General features: G+C 43.5%; 1 protein-coding gene across 7 annotated transcripts in view; it reads right to left on the bottom strand.

Annotated features, from left to right (window-relative positions):
* Positions 1-10,330, bottom strand: part of TPK1 (thiamin pyrophosphokinase 1) — a 464,784-nt gene extending 454,454 nt beyond the window's left edge. For 4 of the 7 annotated variants that reach the window (XM_051849810.3, XM_051849814.3, XM_089329602.1 and 1 more), the window contains exons 1-2: positions 10,191-10,330; positions 9,826-9,883 (exon numbers count right to left, since the gene is read on the bottom strand). In XM_051849810.3, the coding sequence (XP_051705770.1) occupies positions 9,826-9,868 (43 nt within the window). In that variant the 5' untranslated portion in view covers positions 9,869-9,883; positions 10,191-10,330. Of the gene's footprint in view, positions 1-9,825; positions 10,018-10,190 lie in introns of those variants that run through there. The other 3 variants (XM_051849811.3, XM_051849815.3, XM_089329600.1) reach the window with 2 other exon arrangements.
* Between the last annotated feature and the right edge of the window lie 9,287 nt (positions 10,331-19,617).

Here is a 19,617-nt window from a genome sequence, read left to right as displayed (position 1 = left end):
AGTTACACACCAAGGAAAGCACAAACAGTCACAGCAGGAAATCTCCCAAGAACATTCAAGACCCTTGAAAACTACCCGGGTGGGGTTTCTGATTGGCTAGGAGAGTGAAGAAGAGGACTGACCCTGAACCTTTAACATCAACCAGTTTGACTCTTAGATTATTTTAGATAGCTCTCAATAACAAAAATATTATAATCCATAGGCCTTATTAGCAAGATACCTCTTCAAAAACAAGAGAAACAAAACACCGGCAGTTTTCAAAACAGGAATTCTAAGTAGTTAAAAAAGCTATGTTGATAACTGATAGTAGGGAAAATACATAAACATTAAACACAGGTTTTGTTTTTAGATCTACCCCTAATAACTGTTCTGGGGGCTTTGTTTGGAGAAGAAATATTTTCTCTGTCTATAAAGTTAATTCCAAAGTTAAGAAACTGTGAGTTGCTTTGTTGATCTGAATAAAGACAAAATATTTGATCAATTATCACATTGAAATTATAATTTTTATGTGGAGTACAAGTCAAAATGAAAACATTTTAGATATATTAGGGCAATTAAAATACAAAATTGAATTTTTTAACCTTTTCAATGAGGCTGGGGGAAATTTTTTAAATAAATAAAACTGTACTTCTTTGTGCAGTATTAGCTTGCTGTCAACTGAACTCTTTAACAGTAAGGTTGGTCAGGGCCAACGCTGTGGTATAGCACATAAAGCCATCATCTGCAGTGCTGGCATCCCGTATGGGTGCCAGTTCGCGTCCCGGCTACTCCACTTCCTATCCAGCTCCCTGCTGTGGCCTGGGAAAGCAGCAGAGGATGACCCAAGTCTTGGGGCCCCTGCACCCATGTGGGAGACCCAGAAGCTGCTCCTGGCTTCAGATCAGCACAGCTACATTTGGGGAGTGAACCAGCAGATGGAAAACCTCTCTCTCTCTCTCTCTCTGCTTCTGCCTCTGTGTAACTCTGCCTTTCAAATAATAAATGAATGCTTAAAAAAATAAGAGACTAACCTTATTGGTTTGTTTTTTTAAGATTTATTTATTTGAAGGGCAGAATGGCAGAGAGAGGAAGAGACAGAGACAGAGATCTTCTATTCCTTCATGCCCCAAATGGCTTCAACAACCTGGCCCTTGCAGAAGACAGGAGACTGAAACTCTGCTGCCAGCTGGATCAGAAGCAGAGCACAAAGGACTAGAACCAGAGCTCCAATGTAAGATGCCGGCATGTCAAAGAGCAGCTTACCCCACTAAGCTAACATTGACACCAATCTTTATTTTCCTACAGCATCTACTGGATTGTGGCCTGTGATGTAGACTCAGGAACAGAGAAAATTGTGCATAAAACAGCTACTATGTAAGACCAAAACGGATTCTTTGATTTACATACAGCTATATTCTATTGGAGCAACATTAAAAATTTCTGTATTTGGTAATCACAGGAATACTGAAATATGAAGCCAGTATATATTGTAATGTAAAATTGTGTCTGTACTGAACATTAGTACGTTTTAAAAAAAACATTTATTTGAGACACAGAGAGGTCTTTCATCTGCTGTTTCACTCCCTAAATGGTCACAATGACGAGCGGTGCCAATCCAAAGCCAGGAGCCAGGAAGCACTTCCAGATCTCCCACATAGGTACAGGGGCCCAAACACTTGGGCCATCTTCCACTGCTTTCCCAGGCCATTAGCAGGGAGCTGGATCAAAGGTGGACCAGCCAGGACTCAAACCAGCACCCATATGGGATGCTGGCTTAACCTACTATGCCACCGTGCTGGCCCCTGAATACTTTTATTTATTTTTGTTTTATTTGAAAGGCAGACAGACGGCAACAGAGCAGCGATATCTTCAATTTGCTGATTTACTCCCCAAATGTCTACAACAGCCGGGCCTGGCCCTCAATTGAGATCTCCCATATGGATGGCAAGGACCCAAGTGCAGGGCCATCATCTGCTTCCTCCCATGGTGCACACTTAACAGGAAGTGAAGTAGCCAGTAGTTGATTCAGGCCTTCTGATATGGAATATAAATATTTCAACTAGAAATTTAACCATGCCAAACACCTGCCCTGCCCCCAAATTTTCCAATTAAAAAAAAAATTATAGCAGAAGCAGCAAACTGACATACTCAATTTGTTCTGGGCTAAAACATGTCCTCCCAAAATGTATATGTTGAAGTCCTAACTCCCTGTACTTGAGAATGTGACTGTATTTTCAGAAAGTCTGTAACCAGTGAATAAATGAGGTCATGTGGGTGGGCCCTAACCTGTATTACATCTGGTACTCCTAGAATAGGTGATTAGCAAACAGACGCACAGACCAAAGGGCACTGTGCAACAGCACAGCGTGAAATGAAACCAAACTAAGACTCTTGGTTTCAGACTTTTAGCCTCTAGGATTACAAGAAAATGAAGTTCCCATCCTGAAGCCATCCAGTCTGTAATCCTTTGCTGTGGCTGCCCTAACAAACTAATACCTTGTTCCAAGTGCTTAAAAATGCCTCAGTAACAGTGGAGTTCTGGCTATCACACCTTACAATTTCATTCATCAGGCAAACACTCAACAGACACATATGGTTAGTGGCTTTGGACAGCACAGATCGAGGGAACAGACAAATCCAGAAACTTCAAACAAATTCAGAAGTTTCATTGCAGTGGGAGTTGTTTTTAACCCTCAATTTAAAAAAAATTCAAATACACATGACTCAAATCTACCCTTACTGCATTCTTACTATGATTTGCTGAGATTTTAAAAGGGAGTTAAACAGCTTAGATCGTGCATGGTACAGGTGAATGTCATCACCAAAGGCTCCTAAAAGATCTGGGAGTTTTGCAAAAAGTATTAGTCTGAAACAGGTGACCTGGACAAATTTACCATCACACAGAAGGCCACTCTGGGTATAGATTTTGTAGGGATTCCCAAGTTAGACACTGGTAACTGGGGAATGTCAGCATCCATTCTCAGGCTTCATTATGCGTTTATGAATTTAATCAGACATTGTCCATGGAAATTAAACATCTAGAAACACATTTAATATTTCCAGATTTCTTACCACTTAACCATGAGGCACCAAAAGAGTGTCCTGTGTCCTCTATAAAAAATTTTATCAGAATCCGGGTAACAAACAGTTTTGATGGACTTATCCAAACAGTCTGTCTCCTAACTAGATTGAACACATTTGCTAAAATAAGTAGCTATCTCCTTTGAGAATTAATTACAAAAAAGGGATGTAGGGATTTCAGAATTCATTAATCAGTGTATTAAAAGCTTATCAAGTACAAAGTTGTAATAAGAGTGCTTTACATGTGAATAGGATTCTACTTCTTAAACTTGCTTTTTATTCTTTATTATATCTTAAATTTGCCTAAGACCTTCATGTTGAGATATGAGTACACTCTTATTTTACACAGATAATGAAACTAAGTGGTATGTCAAGGTCACATAACTAGCAAAGAAGTCAACTGAAACTCAAAACTGGATTCCAGGTCTAAAACTCTTCAATATTACCCTGTTAAAGCATTAGAATTATGCCTGGCATCTTAGCTTTTGTAAAATCTGTAGTATAATTAAGTTGACGATCAAGTCTGCACTAATACTTAAAATGGTAACTAAATTCAGAATAAACCTCAACAATGGCAATTCCGTTAATGAGAAATAACTCCCAAGAGTATCAGTCAAGAGGGCCCTTTTAAAGTGTAGATGCATGAATATACAATCTTTTGCAAAGAAATATAGAATGATCAGTAAAAGCCTCACTAGCAAAGATTTTATTTGTGAAGATCAAAATACAGAGAAAATGGAATTTTTGACTCATAAATTATATTTTTACATACAAAGTTCTGTACTTGTTATTTATTCTATCAGATCCATTTAAAAGTGATATAAAGTGTCAGCATTAATGTTAATATTTAGTGTCAAGGGGCATTAAAGCTGTGAGGGGCAACTATGCTAGCTTTAAAAAGACAGAAGAAAATCCACAAATGGTCTTGTTGGAATAAGCAACTGGAAAAGTTAATATGGAACAGGGAAATTTAAATATGAACATATATTAGATACTATGAAAGTTGATATGGGAAAGTGGAATACAACAAACTTCAGTAAATACTGTGATTTTATAAAATACTGAAGCACATCAAAATACTCAGGAACTATCTAGAGGAATATACACACAGACTACACATACATGTATGCAGTGCAATCTCAGTGAGGCCGGAGTATGGTATTTTTATTTCACCTTTGTTTATATCTCTTTCTATAATGTGTATATACCATGTTGTGAAAATTCAAATACATGGCTTTTGTTAATTATACCTTAATAAGACTGAAAACAATGTGAAAATAAAAAAAATCAGTAATTTATAAGACTAGAAACTAAAACTTCTGTAACAGTTATGTGTCTTAATTAAGAGCTTGTAAAATAAACACATAAAAGTAATGATACTGAGGAGGACACAGGCTTCATCTTTGTTTTGGCTATTTAAAGTAAACCAACTTTACTTGCCTAAAAAAGGCTCAAAGATTTTGAGCTCTGAATACCAAGCTTCATGATAAAATGCTCATAAGCATTGAGACACAAAGCAAAAATGCCCAGGTTTATAAGAACATACTGAAAGACATCCATGTTTATAAAATTTAAAATAGAAGTAGTGTGTTCTCAATTAAATATTTTTTAAAGATTCCCTTTAGATAAAAAATTTAAAAAGCAATGAGAAAAACAGTTAAAATATTTGAGTTCTTACTATATATCAATGTGAGATGCTTTATACATACTCTTTAATCTTCACTACTCTCCTTTGAAGGTGTCTTTTTCCTTATTTTATTGATAAGAAAATCAAGATTTAAAGAACTGTACCCAGAATATATAAAGAGCTACAAACTTTTTAAGAAGGAACTACAACCCAACAGAAAAATATTTAAGGAAACACTTCACAAAATACGCGAAAGACCAACAGACATGTGATACAAGGAATCTGTCACAAACGATATGCAAATTAAAATCATAGCAATACCTCTACATACCCAACAGTGTGCCTAAAACTTAATAACAAATCTAAAAACTAGCAAGGAACATTCCAGATGGTAAAGTTGCAGGGGCCTCCCAGGAACAGGAGGGTAGAGGGAGTTTTCTGAAATACTGCAGGGATCCAGGTGCATACAGGTGTGACTCTGTGTGAGGACTTTTTAAATGAGGCTGGAGCTTTACAACATCCAATCAAAAGATGTATAACTGAATATGTGTCAGGAAACCTGAAGCTGTTTCTGGCAGGGTATACAAGACAATGCCCTGCTTTGCTCAGGGCCCAGGAATTGGAGACGGAACTGGGCCAGCCAGCAGAATAAAGCTGCTTTTTCTGGTAAGAGCCTTGGTGTGTCCCACCTCTCAGTTCAAGTTTCCTGGTACAGTATGAGCTAAGGGAAGAAGCTGGAACAAAGACTCACCTCTGTAAATAATGGGCAGTTGAACTCAGCTTCGACAGAGAAGTGAACAGAAAGTTATTTGGTCAAGTAGTTAGGAATCAGATCCTGGAAAGACTTCAGAGTCAAGATAAAGACTTTGGGGAAGGCAGGCATTGTGTTGAGCCACCACTTGGGAAGCTGCAACCCATGTCAGAGAGCCTGAGATCAAGTTCCAGCTCCACTTCCAATCCAGCTTTCTGCTCCTGTGCCAGCTTTCAGCCCATGGCCCAAGCACTTGAGATCCTGCCACCCAAATGGGAGACCCAGATGGGGTTCTGGGCTCCCAGTTTTAGCCTGATCCAGCCCTGTCAATTGAGGCATTTGGGGAATGAACCAGCAGATGGAAGACTGGTATCTCTCCCTTACTCCCTCTTCCTCCTGCTGTCCCTCCTTCTTTGTCACTCTGTTTCAGATAAATGAATAAAGAAAACTTGAAAGAGACTTTGGAACTTCATCCTTAGGCAATTTCATCTTCTGTGAATATTGGAGTGCACCTACACAAACCCAATGGCATAGCATACTACAACATATATAACTTATGTTACAGCCTACTGCTCCTGTACAGCATGTTACTGTACTGAATCTGTAGGCAACTGTTAGAATGGTAAGCATTTGTGTATCTAAACAGAAAATATAGGGAAAAGAATAGGCATTAGGAACTCTCCAACTCCTTTATGACGTTATGGGACCACTAGTATATACACAGTCCAATGATAACCAAAACGTAGTTATATGGCACATGACTATCAGGGTATTTCAAAAAACTTTTGGAAAAATTGAATTAAAAGATGCTTTTTTAGGGGCCAGCGTCATGGCACAGTAGGTAAAAACCGCTGCCTGCAAAGCCGGCATCCCATCTGAACACAGGTTTGAGCCACCCACCCCATCACAGCTGCTCCACTTCCAATCCAATCCCTGTGAATAGCCTGGGAAAAGCAGCAGAGGATGCTCCAGGTGTTTGGGCCCCCAACACCCATGTGGAAGACCCAGATGAAGCTCCTGGCTCCTGGCTCCTGGCTTTGGATAGGCCCAGCCCTGGCCATTTTAGCCACCCAGGGAAGTGAACCTGCTGATGGAAGATCTTTGTCTCTCCATCTCTCTCTGCAACTCTTTCAAATAATAAGCCTTAAAAAAAAAAAAAAAAGTTTAGTGTAAAACAAATTGAAATGTAGACAGTTTTTCTCACAATAATTATTTTCCACAAACTTTGTGACGTATCCTTATATTTGGTTAGCAAAGCAGAACCATGACTGACAGTTTAAGTTGTAGGATACATAAAAGTCTGCTTTGAGGCAGGCATTTGGCATAGCTATTTTTTTTTAAAGATTTATTTATCTGAAAGTCAGAGTTACACAGAAAAAGAAGGAGAGGCTGACAGAGAGGTCTTCCATCCACTGATTCACTCTCCAATTGGCTCCAACAGCCAGAGCTGTGCCCATCCGAAGTCAGGAGCTTCTTCCAGGTCTCCCACGCAGGTGCAGGGGCCCAAGGACTTGGGCCATCCTCTACTGCTTTCCCAGGCCATAGCAGAGGGCTGGACCTGAAGTGGAGCAGTTGGGACTCAAACCGGTGCCCACATTGGAGTCCGGCACTGCAGGCCCCAGACTCCTGCATCCCCTATGGTACTGCCTGTGTTTGAGTCTCAGGTCTGGTTCCCACCCCAGCTTTCTGCTAATGCACTCTCTGGGAGGCAGCAGGTCCCTGTCAGGTGTACATGAGAGACCGAGACTGAGGTCTGGGCTCCTGACTTACACTTTGCCCAGTCCAAGAAGTCACAGGCATTTGGGGAATGAACCATTAGATGGAAGAATTTTCTTTGTTTACCTTTCAAATAAAATTTAAAAAAAATTTTAAAGCTTGCTTTATAGACTATTCCAAAAGAGGAATGGGAACCAAAACTTTCCATCTTCTATCCTGCAATAAAATTCTCTATCCTCCACAATCTAATTTTACCCTCACCACTTCAGTGCCCTGAAGCCTAATCAGGCTGTCTTGTCTCTATGTTGTGTGAATGTTTTCGTGTCCAGACAACTGAGCTCTCTCTCAAGGATTTACCTTCACCTGCAATGCTCTTTTGTTTTCCCTGTGCTTCATTTAAGTCCAGGGCTCCTTTGGAGGCCCAGCTCATGGCTTATCACCCCACAATTCCTCTACCTTCTCCAGCCTACTCTCAACTCCCTATTCCCAATCCTTACAGTTCCTGTGTGGGCTCCACACCATACAACTCAACATCAAACTAGAATCTGTCTCATTCTTGACATTCCAACTAGACAGTACACTCTCGGACAGAAGGTACCACATCTTTCACTTTCGTATCCCTTACAGGACCCAGTAACAAATGATATGCCCTAGTGAGTGGAGTGTTATTCTTACTAATGAAAATGCACATATATCCTTTGCTCTAGCAATTGTATTCTTAGAAGTTTATCCTAGGAACTGATTTACTCACATAAATATGCAAAAATATTATAATAAGATATGCATTGCAGATTATAACACTAAAAACTAGAAATAACATCAATGTCTACTATGACTAGTAAATGAGTCTACACTGCCCATTGGAAAACAAAACTTAGCAAAAATAAAAAAATAAAAAGAAAATATATTATTAACTATTATCTTTCTCTGAGCTATTGATCACCCCAAAGAGATAAGCATTTTGGCCCACAATACATTTCCTAGTAAATTCTTAATCTGGAAAGAATCGGTTTTAAGTGTTGGATTGTTGACCACACCATATCTGAGTAAGCATTATAGATAAATTATGTCAAGAAATTAAATTCATAGAAATTCATAACAGAAAAACTACTTCTCTCCAAGCTAAGTATTGAACATCTATTTCACAAAGGGGTTAATTCAAGTGGGTACTGAGTTACTGTAAAGGACCTGATATTATCCAGATCCCTCTTACTAACGTGTTATTAAATATCTTATCTCTATCTAGAGTCAGTATAAACTGTGCCCTTGTTTCAAGGTTAAACCTTCAGACAACAGAGGAATCTACATGGTTCTGACTGGAAACAAGAAGAGACTATGAGAACCACCCCAGGAAGGGAGGGAGGGCTGAATCCTGGCTCAGCGGATCCGTACTTCACAGAGGATTCTGCCATTCTCCTACAGGTCTCCGTCTAGCACGAGCTTACCCACGTGGGGCTGGAGGAGTCAAGGCCTCCTCCATTCAGCCTGACAGAAACAGAAGGAGCAGAGCTGTCTTCCCCAGGTCACTGCAGTTTTCCCACCTCAGCACTGACTCCGAGATCGATCCAGCCGGCCTCCTGTTTTCACTTCAGACTTACTGCTGAATATCACCGCTGGCAGCTATTAAACAAAGTGCTTCCCCTAACTGGGACGTGTCTGCTTCACAGGTGAAGAAGGCGAAATTCAAGGTCAGGTAGCCAGCACGTGGCAGAGCTAGGATTAAACCGAGGGATTCTAACTTCTCAAGACCACCTTGACTATGCAGCACTGCCTCTTACTGTACTGCCCTTAATAAGGAAAACAGTGGGCATCTTCGGACGGTAAAGTCTTTAGGGGTCATAACAAACCCGAATGTCAACAGGCTACCTGAATCAAATGTTTATTCTTGGAAAAGCTTTGGGTCCTGCTGTTGCTGGATGACAGAGAATTACGAAATTTTATTTGCAAACTGTTTGCCACCGACTTTCTTAATTTCCTTGAACAGCTGTTATGGTAATGATTGAGCACCCCAAATCGTAACCAAGTGGAAAACAAGTGGGCTCAGATTCTCACTCCGTCACTGTTCTCCCTCACCTACAAAAGACGCAGGAAAAGGTAAAGAACCGGGCAGGGAGAACAGGGTCCTACTAGGACCACCCCCGCTCCGGGGCGCGGCCTGGCCCACAGGCGGAGCTCAGTCAGTTCTCCACACAAGCACCCCGCGTTCACGTGCTGACCAAACAGCAGCCGTCCGCACTGAACACGGAAGCACATAAGAACTGTGGGATACAAGGATGCTTGCGGCTCCAGAATTCACAGGAGAGTGAGACTGCCAACGCTCTGTGTCACGGATCGCTCAGGGGCTCCCACAGGAAGCACAACCTGAGCGTTAAAAACAGTAGACTCCTCAAGCGTGTGGACACCTCAAAGACATGTCTGCAGCCGCTGGCCAGTGCTTCGTGGGATCAATGCGGCCCCTCTAAAGGTTCTGAAAGTGCACCCCGCTCCCGGTCCGGGCGCCCGCCGAGCGCAGCCCCGGAGGGTGAAGGGCCAGTCAGCACCCACCGAGGCGCCGGCGCGGCGGCTCTGGGGTGCACCAGGGGGCACAGGGCTGCGGCGCTCGGGGCAGAACCCGGATCGTGTCCGGAGCCCGCGGCCCCGGGCCGCACACAGCGTGGAACGAATACAGTACCAGAGGGAAGCAGGGGCTCCAGCGGGGTGAAAGCGCGCTCCATAGCGGATTACTGGCTCTGCACGCGGAAACAGAGAGTGTGAGGTTAGGATTCCCCCACTGCACTCCCACCACCCGCACAGCCACGAGCGCGCGGAGCCGCCTGACGGACGCGCGCGCTCCTCGTCGCGAGCGGCACCAGCAGCCGGAGCAGCGCGCGTCCCCGGCCCAGCACGGCCGTCACGCGGCCTCCGAGCAGCCGCGCCCCCCCCCCGCGCGCGCGCGCCCGCCAGCATCCGGGGCCCGCGGGCGCGAGGGGCGTGCTCCCCTCCCCGCCGCCCTCGCCCCCTCCCGCGGCCCACGCGCCAGGCTGCAGCCGCACTTACCCGAGGGCGGGAGGAGCCGGCGGGGAGCGGAGGGTCGGCGATCGAGCGCTCGGCGTTCGGCTGAGGAGCCTCGCGCGGCGTGGTTCTGCGCTCGCTGGTTTCGTGCGGGCGGCGCGAGGCGGCCACGCCCCTTTCCGGGCGCCCGCGACGCCCTGCGGCCGGCACCCGGGCCCTGCGCCTTCTGCCTCTCTCCCGCTGGGGCTCTCAGGGGCTGAGTGTGCTCTCCTGCTGGCTGTGGGGTTTCTACCCTGGGAGTTCGAGCCGGGAGGCTGCCGTTTGCTCTAAACCAAAAGCCGCGCCCGCCCCAGGTCGTGCCCAGTCCGCCCCTGCCCCGTCCTCTGCTCTCCGGCTAGCCGCACGCGTCCTTCGTGGAAAACCACCCTGCTCAGGCCCCCAGGGTGAGGCCTTGCAGCCTCGTCCCCAGCAAGGGCCTTGCTTACCTTAGCTGAAAAGAAAGGGGAGAACGGGGACACCCTGCGCTGCACCTGCCGGGCCGGCTCCCCACGCGGGGAGCGCGCCGTGAATTCAGCCCGCAGGAAGCTGACTCTAGGCAGCCTAAGGGGAGGAAAGCAAACAGGTGTTTTCCTGTGCGTGCCAGGTGTCCGCAGAAATGGAGACCAAAGACCTGATGACCAGCGTGCTTAAATACTAGCCCCTGGAGGCCCTAGGACGGCAGATAATTTTAAGTAATCGTAGAAAAATGTACATATGTTGAGCAGTGATGGTGTTTTAGTAACGGCTGAGGATGTTTATATCTCATTTAATTAGCCTGAGACATAGGCTGTCAGAGCACAAGGACTCATTCTTCACCCTTGATTCCTGGAATGAAAATTCGTACAAAAATTGCTTACAGTGGGGAGCAGCGTAGTGGTGCAGCGGGCTAAGTCACCCTCCAGGAAGCCAGCACCCCATATGAACACTTGTTGGAGTCGCAGCTGCTCTGCTTCCAGTCCAGCTGCCTGCTGGTGCACCTGGGGAGGCAGCGGAGGATGGCCCGAGTCCTTGGGAAGGTCCAGATGGAGCTCATGGCTCCTGGCTTCTGCTTGGCCCACTCAGGCCATTGTGGTCACTTGGGGAGTGAACCAGCGCATAGAAGAGGAATCTCCCACCCTCCCTGTGTCCCGTAACTGCCTTTCAAATAAAGAAACCTTTTAAAAAGAAAAAAAAAATTGCTTTCAGTAGTCTGGAATGGTAATTCTCTCACAGCAGACTTGTTCAAACATCAGCACAAAACCAAATCCCCTTTCGTTTTAACTCATGTTGGGGCTTTTGTTTTCCTGCATAGCTGCCGCATTCCGTATTTATCACACGTTTGTTTATGACTTACCCTCTCTTACCACAGTGCTCTCTGAGGGCAGGAACTCTGTCTTACTCACTGCTATTCCTCCAACCACTTAGTATGATTCACCCAGACCAGACGTTCAATAAATATTTCTGAAATGGATTAACATGAAGTGGGAGAAAATGGAAAATTGCAGAATATCGTATCAGGAATTATTGAAAAGAATAAATAATATAAACCCAGGTGGAAAATATCAACAATAAAATAAATTTTAGAAATGAAAATGGTAAAATAATCTTACATATTTTAAACTGTGTTTGGCTATGCTTTGAAAATGATTGTTGGAATGGGCATTAGGTCACAGCATATGAAGGCCCAGTGCCTCCCATTTCCAACCAACTTCCTACCAAAGGGTCTGGGAGGCAGAAATTGACACCTGCCACTCAGTGAGGGATGCAAATGAAGTTCCCTGCTCCTACCTTGGGCCTGGCCTATCCCAACTGTCACAGGGATTTATGGAATGAACTAGTGGATGGTAGATCTCTCCCTGACTCTCTCACTGTTTTTCTCTCTCATTCTGCCTCTCAATAAATAAATAATTTATTAAAATAAAAAATGAATTATTGACAGTGATCTCTGAGAAAATGGGATGAAGTAGATGGGAGGCAATAGATTGAAGGAGATACCACTTTTTTGCTTTGTGTACTTTGGATCTTTTAATACATATTTTTGGAATAAGCTTATTAGTAAGTAAGCTTATAAGTTATTTGTGAAACTGTATATTAAAATGAATGAGTCAATATTGTTAACCGTAAGCACATTTTGGGCTTCCAAGGAAAGCAACATACCTAAATATGTCGCACAATTTTCAAGGGAGAGATTTCATAGCTTGAAACAGATTTTTAATTCATCTATGGCTTCTAAAAGGTAATACTACTGGTAAGGAGGTCCACAGTATGACTCCACAAGTTAGGAAGTGTCAGCCTTTAGATAACAGAGACTCTCTAAGGCTTTCTAATACAAGGTATTTGGAAACAACTAGGGAGCATTGCAATGAAAAATTTGCAGAATATGGAAACTATGAATAAATTGGAAAAGGTTGAGACAAGGAACAATTTAAAGGCAAAATGAAAAGAGTTACATAAATCATTTTAAAATAAAAATTCATGGTTACAAGGATCAATAACAAGGGAGGTGTTGGTCCAAGGTTGAACAGGTTGTTGGACAGATACCCTGTAAACATGTTTTCTGTATAAGGTTGTGGAGGCCTTTTTGCAAGGTTGTAGTTCTGGCAGAAACTTTTGTTCTTATTGAGCATACACGTACAAAACCCTTTTTAGTCACCCAGCTTTGTTTTAATCTTTTGTTAGGACTTCACACAAGTGTCTCCCTTTTTATTCTGACAATTTTAACATTTTTCTCTTTGATCAAGACCTTTCTCTGAAAGCATTGCTGATTAATTATTCCTTAGTTAGGTTTTTTAAAGATTTATTTCAAAGTCAGAGCAGAGAGAGAGGCAGAGACACAGAGAGAATCTTTCACCTGCTGATTCACTCCCCAGAAGGCAGCAACAGACAGCTCTGGACCAAGCCAAAGCCGAGAGGCAGGAGTTTCATCTGGGTCTCCCACGTGGGTGGTGGGGGCCCAAGCACTTGGACCATCCTGCAGTGCTTTTTCCAAGCCATCATTTGGGAGCTGGAACAGAAGTGGAGCAGCAAAGACATGAACCAGTGCCTACTTGGGGTACCTATGTCATAGGAGGCGGCTTTACCTACTACCACAACGTCAGCCCATCTAGTTAGGTGTGTTGATTATCCCCTGCTGCTGGGATGGACCTGCCCCAGTTTGTTGGGCTGAGCCCATGCCAGAAGGAAGTGATGGGCAACTATGAATCAACATCAAGAGTTTTTTAGTGGGTTGGGCATTGTGGTGCCGTGGGTAAAGCTACTGCTTGGGATGCCACATCCCACATCACTTGTGCTGATTCAGATCCTAGCTACTCCATTTCTAATCCAGCTCCTTGGTAATGTGCCTGACAAGCAGCAGGTGATGGCAAAGTATCTGAGTTCCTGCAATCCATGTGGGAGACCTGGACAGAGCTCCTGGTTCCTGGCAGCAATCAAGCCCAGCACTTGCTGTTGTGACCATTTGGAACGTGAACCAGAAGATGGAAGATCTCCCCTACTCCCTTCAATAAGTAAATACATGTTTACAAAAGAAAAAAATCTTTTAGCCACGTTCAAGTAATAAAATAGTTTAAAACAAGTAGTTATCAAGCTATGTTTACCTTGAGTCAATTATTTAGTTCAATTCTGTCTATTGTTTTTATAAAAAGAAAAAGATTTATTGGGAACTGGCACTGTGGCATAGCTGGTAAAGCTGCCTTCTGCGGCACCAGCATCCCATATGGGTGCTGGTTTGAGTCCCAGCTATTCCACTTCCAGTCTAGCTTGCTGCTAATGTGCCTGGGAAAGCATTGGAAGATGGCCAAAGTGCGTGGTTCCCTACACTCACATGGGAGATCTGGAAGAAGCTCTTGGCTCCGGGTTTCTGGCTTTGGATAAGTCCAGCTCCAGGTGGATAAATGTTTTTTTCTTTAAGACTTATTTATTTATTTAAAAGTCAGAGTTGGGGTGGGGGGAGATCTTCCATCTACCAGTTCACTCCTTAGATGGACATAACAGCCAGGACTGGGCCGAGCCGAAACTAGGAGCCAGGAGCCAGGAGCTTCATCCAAGTCTCACATGTGGGTGGCAAGGGCCCAAACATTTGAGTCATCTTCTTCTGCTTTTCCTAGGCCATCAGCAGGGAGTTGGATTGGAAGTGGAGCAGCTGGGACATGAACTGGCACCCATATTGGATGCCAAAGTCATAAGTGGTGGTTTAACCTGCTATGTCACAATGCTGGCTCCAATTTTGTCTATTCTGTAGGCATTCATTATCATCTCAAAGTGCTGGTCCAGCACTAATTTGTTATGAATTAAATGTACTTTACAGAATTTTGACAAGTATAAAGTTTAAGTAGGAAATAATATGAGACAAAACAAAACAAAAAAGTAAAAGTTTTATAACAATTTTGGGCCATGAACCTAGACTTTACAGCAACCAATTAACTAACATGACTGTGGGCCACTAGATAAGTTGCTGTAGCCATAGAAGCTACTCTCTAATTCAGTTGAGCTCTATCTTCCCAGAGTGATTTATCCTGGTACAGCATGCAATATGGTTAATGACATAGACATTTTCTTATTTAACCAATAGATAATCTAGAACAAACTTATCATTTAATATCTCATGACTGGATTAAATTAAGAGTATTATTGATAAGAGAATCACTAGTACAGTTTGAGTAAGAGGTTACCTTGGGGTGTGGACCAAAGGATTGCTTAGGTTCTATCCAGTTACTCACAGCACCTACTGACTGTGAAAACTTAACTACACCATTATCCTGACTAGTGAAAAAGATGGTGCATTAGTCAGCTTTTGTCTCACTGTAACAAAATACTCGAGGCTAAATAGTTTTATAAGTTAAATGGGTTAATTCGGTTCAGTGTTCTGTAGGTCCAAGGTCTAGGGCCCTCATCTGGTGATGGCCTTCATGGTAGCAGCATCCTGAGGTGGCTCAGAGTATCAAGAGGCAAGACCCAGGGAACTGGTGTGGATCTCTCTGTGCCTGTGTCCCTCTTCTTATAAAGCCATCATGATTCAGTCATGGGTGTTCCACTCTAATGACCCCATGCAGACCCAACAATCTTCTGAAGATCTCACTTCTGACCACGATAGAAAGATCAAGGTTCTGCCATCTTACAACCATCAACATATGATTTTGGAGGCTAACCACCTGTATGAGCTCAGGGGGATAAACTATATTCAAATCATAGCAGGTAGGCAAAAGCAAGAAGAAAAATTGCTTAAGTGAGAATCTCATCATCCTAGGGAGTCTAATTCCAATGTCAGTTTCTCATCTAGCTTTACAGTTCAAGTATCTGGATTTAGCCTTGTGTGGTTCAGTTAATTTTCTTTGTGACCCCCCATAAATTTATACCAAGTTACTCAGTTTCAGCTCATGGAGCTTTAAGAACAGAGTAGTTTTTATTCTTAGTTCAAGAACTATAGCCAGATATTAGAGAAAACAAGAATTCAGAATTTAGTGCAACCCATGGGTAAATGCAAGAATTCAAATCAATGAACAGAGCTACAACCTAATAACAGGTTATTATAGTTTCCTTAGAAACATAATTTTCTTCTCCATAGTCATCGCATTTTTCTAACACAGATAATCAAAGAAAGACCAATTTGCTTGCAAAATAAGTTTATTTTTATCAAATTTGGCTTGATTATTTATGTAAGTGCAGCAAGAAAAGGGATTGATCTCACAGAAATCTCAGATTTAGAAAGGCTAGAAAGCCAAAACTAGGTAGGCTTCAGTCTCATCTGCCATGGCCATAAACAATTTAATGACAACCCAGTCAAAACCTTGGTAATATAATCAATATTTTCAATTTTTTCCTGCAGTAAGGAGAAATGGATTTTTATTGCACTTATGTTAAAAAAACTATTGTCCAATAAAAATAGGAATACATACAAATAACTTCTGAATTGTGAAGGGATCAAGTATGGAAAAAAAGCTAAATAATTCCACTCTGTTTAAAAATGAATGCTTTTCCAAGCTGCTGTGAGCAATGGGCACCGTAAGAGAAAAAGCAACTTTGCCTTGGTTCTGACAAGTCTCACAGAGGGACTCCCTGCAGTAGGTTTTAAGGTTTTCTTTGGGATACAGAAAGGCTTTCCTTTTTCTAGCACCAATTATCTTACACTTTGTCCCAATTATCTTGAAGTGTAGAGTCCAAAATACAAATTGTTCCAAATTATTGTGTAATAAAAGTGTTCAGCAGTGAAATGAGTCTTGAAAACGCTGCACACTATCACCTACCCTCCTTTGGGATTTATGACATGTTAGCTACTTTAAAAATGCTTATGGAGGTATGTGTTTTGCCTGTGTTTAAGACTCAGATAAAGATGTGTATGTTCTATTTTGGAGTGACTGGGTTCAATGCCTGCCTCTGTCTCCTGACTCCAGCTTCTTGCTAAGGAACATGGTGGGAGGCAGCAGGTGATGGCTCAAATACCTGAGGTCCTACCAGCAACAGGAAAGCCCTGGGAGTTCCCCGTTACCAGTTTTGGCCTCAGCCCATCACTGGTTACTGTGGGCATTTCTGGAGTAAAGCAGCGGATGGGAGCTCTCTCTCTCTGTGCTCCAGGTCAATAAACAAAAAATTTCAAAAATGAATACCAGGTGTAAAGAAGCTGTTGGTATCCAAACTCAGTTGTCTTAAAGTAATGGAACATGAAACACTGTTTTCTTAGCAGACCTATTAAAATCTCGAAGATCAGTGTTACTCCAAACTACTGGGGTAGAGCTGCAAGCTGCTGTAAGCCCAGGCCCTAGCTCTTGGTTGAGCAAAGCCTGGTCTGCCTACTGCTGCACTGGGTATTCAGGTTTTGAGTCTTCGACTATCAGTGCATCTATTTCCACATTTTTTTTCTTTGTGCAGAAAATTAAATCATTCTCTCTACCTCATCTCAGCAGCAACTACTCTAATGAATTTCCACTTGAAAATTTCATCAATACCTCTGGCTCAAGTGATTACCACTAAAGTCACTAATGTATTCCTCCTCCCAGTGTTTCTTTTTCTCTCCTTAGCATCATTATTTACTGTGGGGAGCAACTGGGAGCAACTCGGACTAGACTAAGTTACTGGAATTAAGACTTATTCTATGCATCTGCTCTCCCACAATATGGCGCTGGGAGAGGAGAAACAGCTTCTACACAGCTGCCTCCAGTTCAACCAATAAACAGCAGGACCTGCTTCTGATTGGAGGAGAGCAGCGTACTCGGCGTGTGGGTAGCAGAGTTGGGATTGGTGGAAGAGGACTATAAAGGAGGAGAGAGACAACATGCACCAGGAACATCTAAGGGGAACATCTATCTGAAGGAACACCTGTGCAGCCCCCGAGAGAGCTGGCCGGCGGTGTGCCGCTCCCCTGCGGAAGTGGGGAAAGTGGCAGGGGGAACCGCCCTTCCACAGAGGTGGAAGGGACGGCAGCCAACCGGGGAAGAACCAGCAGCAAACCCGGGGAGGGCCGAGCAGACAAAAGAACAGCGCAGGGTCCTGTGTCGTTCCTCCGCGAAGAGGGGGAGCGACATAATGGTGCCGTGACTCGGATATGAAGCCTGGGCAGGGTTTAGTGTCGTTCCTCCATGAAGAGGGGGAGCGACATAATGGTGCCGTGACTCGGATATGAAGCCTGGGCAGGGTTTAGTGTCGTTCCTCCATGAAGAGGGGGAGCGACAATTTACTTCTGCTCTCCTTAGTAGGATAACTTTAATTTGTAGCCTGCCACCCATTTTTTTTAAGACTTATTTATTTGAAACTCAGAGTTACACACACACACACACACACACACACACACACACAGAGAGAGAGAGAGAGAGAGAGAGAGAAGTCTTCCATCTGATGGTTCACTCCCCAAATGGCTGCAACGGCCAGAGCTGTGCCGATCCGAAGCCAGGAGCCAGGAGCTTCTTCCAGGTCTCCCACACGAGTGCAGGGACACAAGGACTTGGGCCATCCTCTACTGCTTTCCCAGGCCTTAGCAGAGAGCTGGGTCAGAAGTGGAGCAGCCGGGTCTTGAACTGGCTCCCATATGGGATGCCAGTGCTTCAGGCCAGGGCATTAACCCACTGGGCCACAGAGCCAGCCCCCCATGTTTTTAATCCCATAAACTTAGTTGCCTATGTCTTGTTCTGTTGATCACGTTGAAGTAACACCTTGACAGTAGGGACTCCACTTTGGGAAGACACTCCCCCAACCACCACCACCATGAGACTGGTCTGAGAGCACCTGAGACTCCGTTCTGGGAAGGCACTCTCCCCCTCCCTCACCATAAGACGCTGGTCTGAAACTATGATCTAAAACAGTTGGACAATAGCAGTGCACTACATGACACCTGGCAAAGCATAGCACCCCCTAGCATGATCGCTCAAGCTTGGAAGTGGATAGGCTGCACCTGGGTTAATGATAAAAATGTAATTTGTCTATGTCCTACACATGATTAAAACCAACATTTGGATTAATGTCAAGATTATAATTGATATTGTTAAGATTGTAACTTGTATTGTCAAGATTATAATTGATACTGGTTTCACATATGTTTTAGGTTAGCTTGACCCCAGTAACCATGTATTCCCCTCCCGATTTTGTGGTTTTTGCTTTTATAAACCCTGTTGCTTTGGGCTTCGGAGTCGAGAATGCTTTAGGGCAATAAAGGACCATCAGATTTTATCAATGTGTAGTACTCTTTTGTTTGCACTCGCTCAGGTACAACGACGTGTTACATCCTGTCACGGAAATTTTGGACAAGTATTCTATCATCCATGTCATTTCTGCTCATCAATTAATCAATATTCTCATTATTTTAAGGCCTATCTAAAGTATCGCCGTCTCTGAAGTCACTCCTGAGATTCACAATTAGTCTCACCCTGCCTTGTGATTCATTACACCTTTTATACTTCTTCTGTAGCCCTTCCTGCATTCTGACAGAGTATAGTTCTTGTTAAATGTATGCCACTTCGTGGCCCAAGGAGGCTGCTTGAACTCCAGCTTTTACAGACACATTTCAAGCATTAGGAAGGAGGAAGGGGCAAAGAAAGATATGCCACCTGCCTCATAAAAACACGTGAATGACATGCACAGGACAATTAAAGAGATGACTGTATTCAGGTGATTGTGATAAGCAGCACTGCCCAAGTCCAAAGGACAGAATGTGAATGCATTGGCTGTGGGGTTTTACCTTAGAGCTTTAGCAGGATACATACACAAGCCCCAGGTGGAGTGATTTACAGTTGTAATTGTTTTACAAACAGAGAAAGTCACAGTCAGCTGACTGAATATGAAATATTTATGTCCGTGTCTAGCTACACCCTTCTAGTATAGGCTACTCACTTTTGAGACAAAGAATGGGCAGTTGAAGGGTCTGTACCTGGCCTTATCAGCAGGTGTAGTGAAAACTGAGGGACTCACTGGACAGTCTTACAGGAGCCAAGACAAAGTGGACAGGGACTCTTATCTAAGTCATATGGGG

This window comes from Oryctolagus cuniculus, chromosome 3, assembly GCF_051225735.1.
Source record: "Oryctolagus cuniculus isolate XC-2025 breed Fujian yellow rabbit chromosome 3, ASM5122573v1, whole genome shotgun sequence".
NCBI lineage: Eukaryota > Metazoa > Chordata > Mammalia > Lagomorpha > Leporidae > Oryctolagus > Oryctolagus cuniculus.
This window is presented reverse-complemented; position numbering and strand designations above follow the sequence as displayed.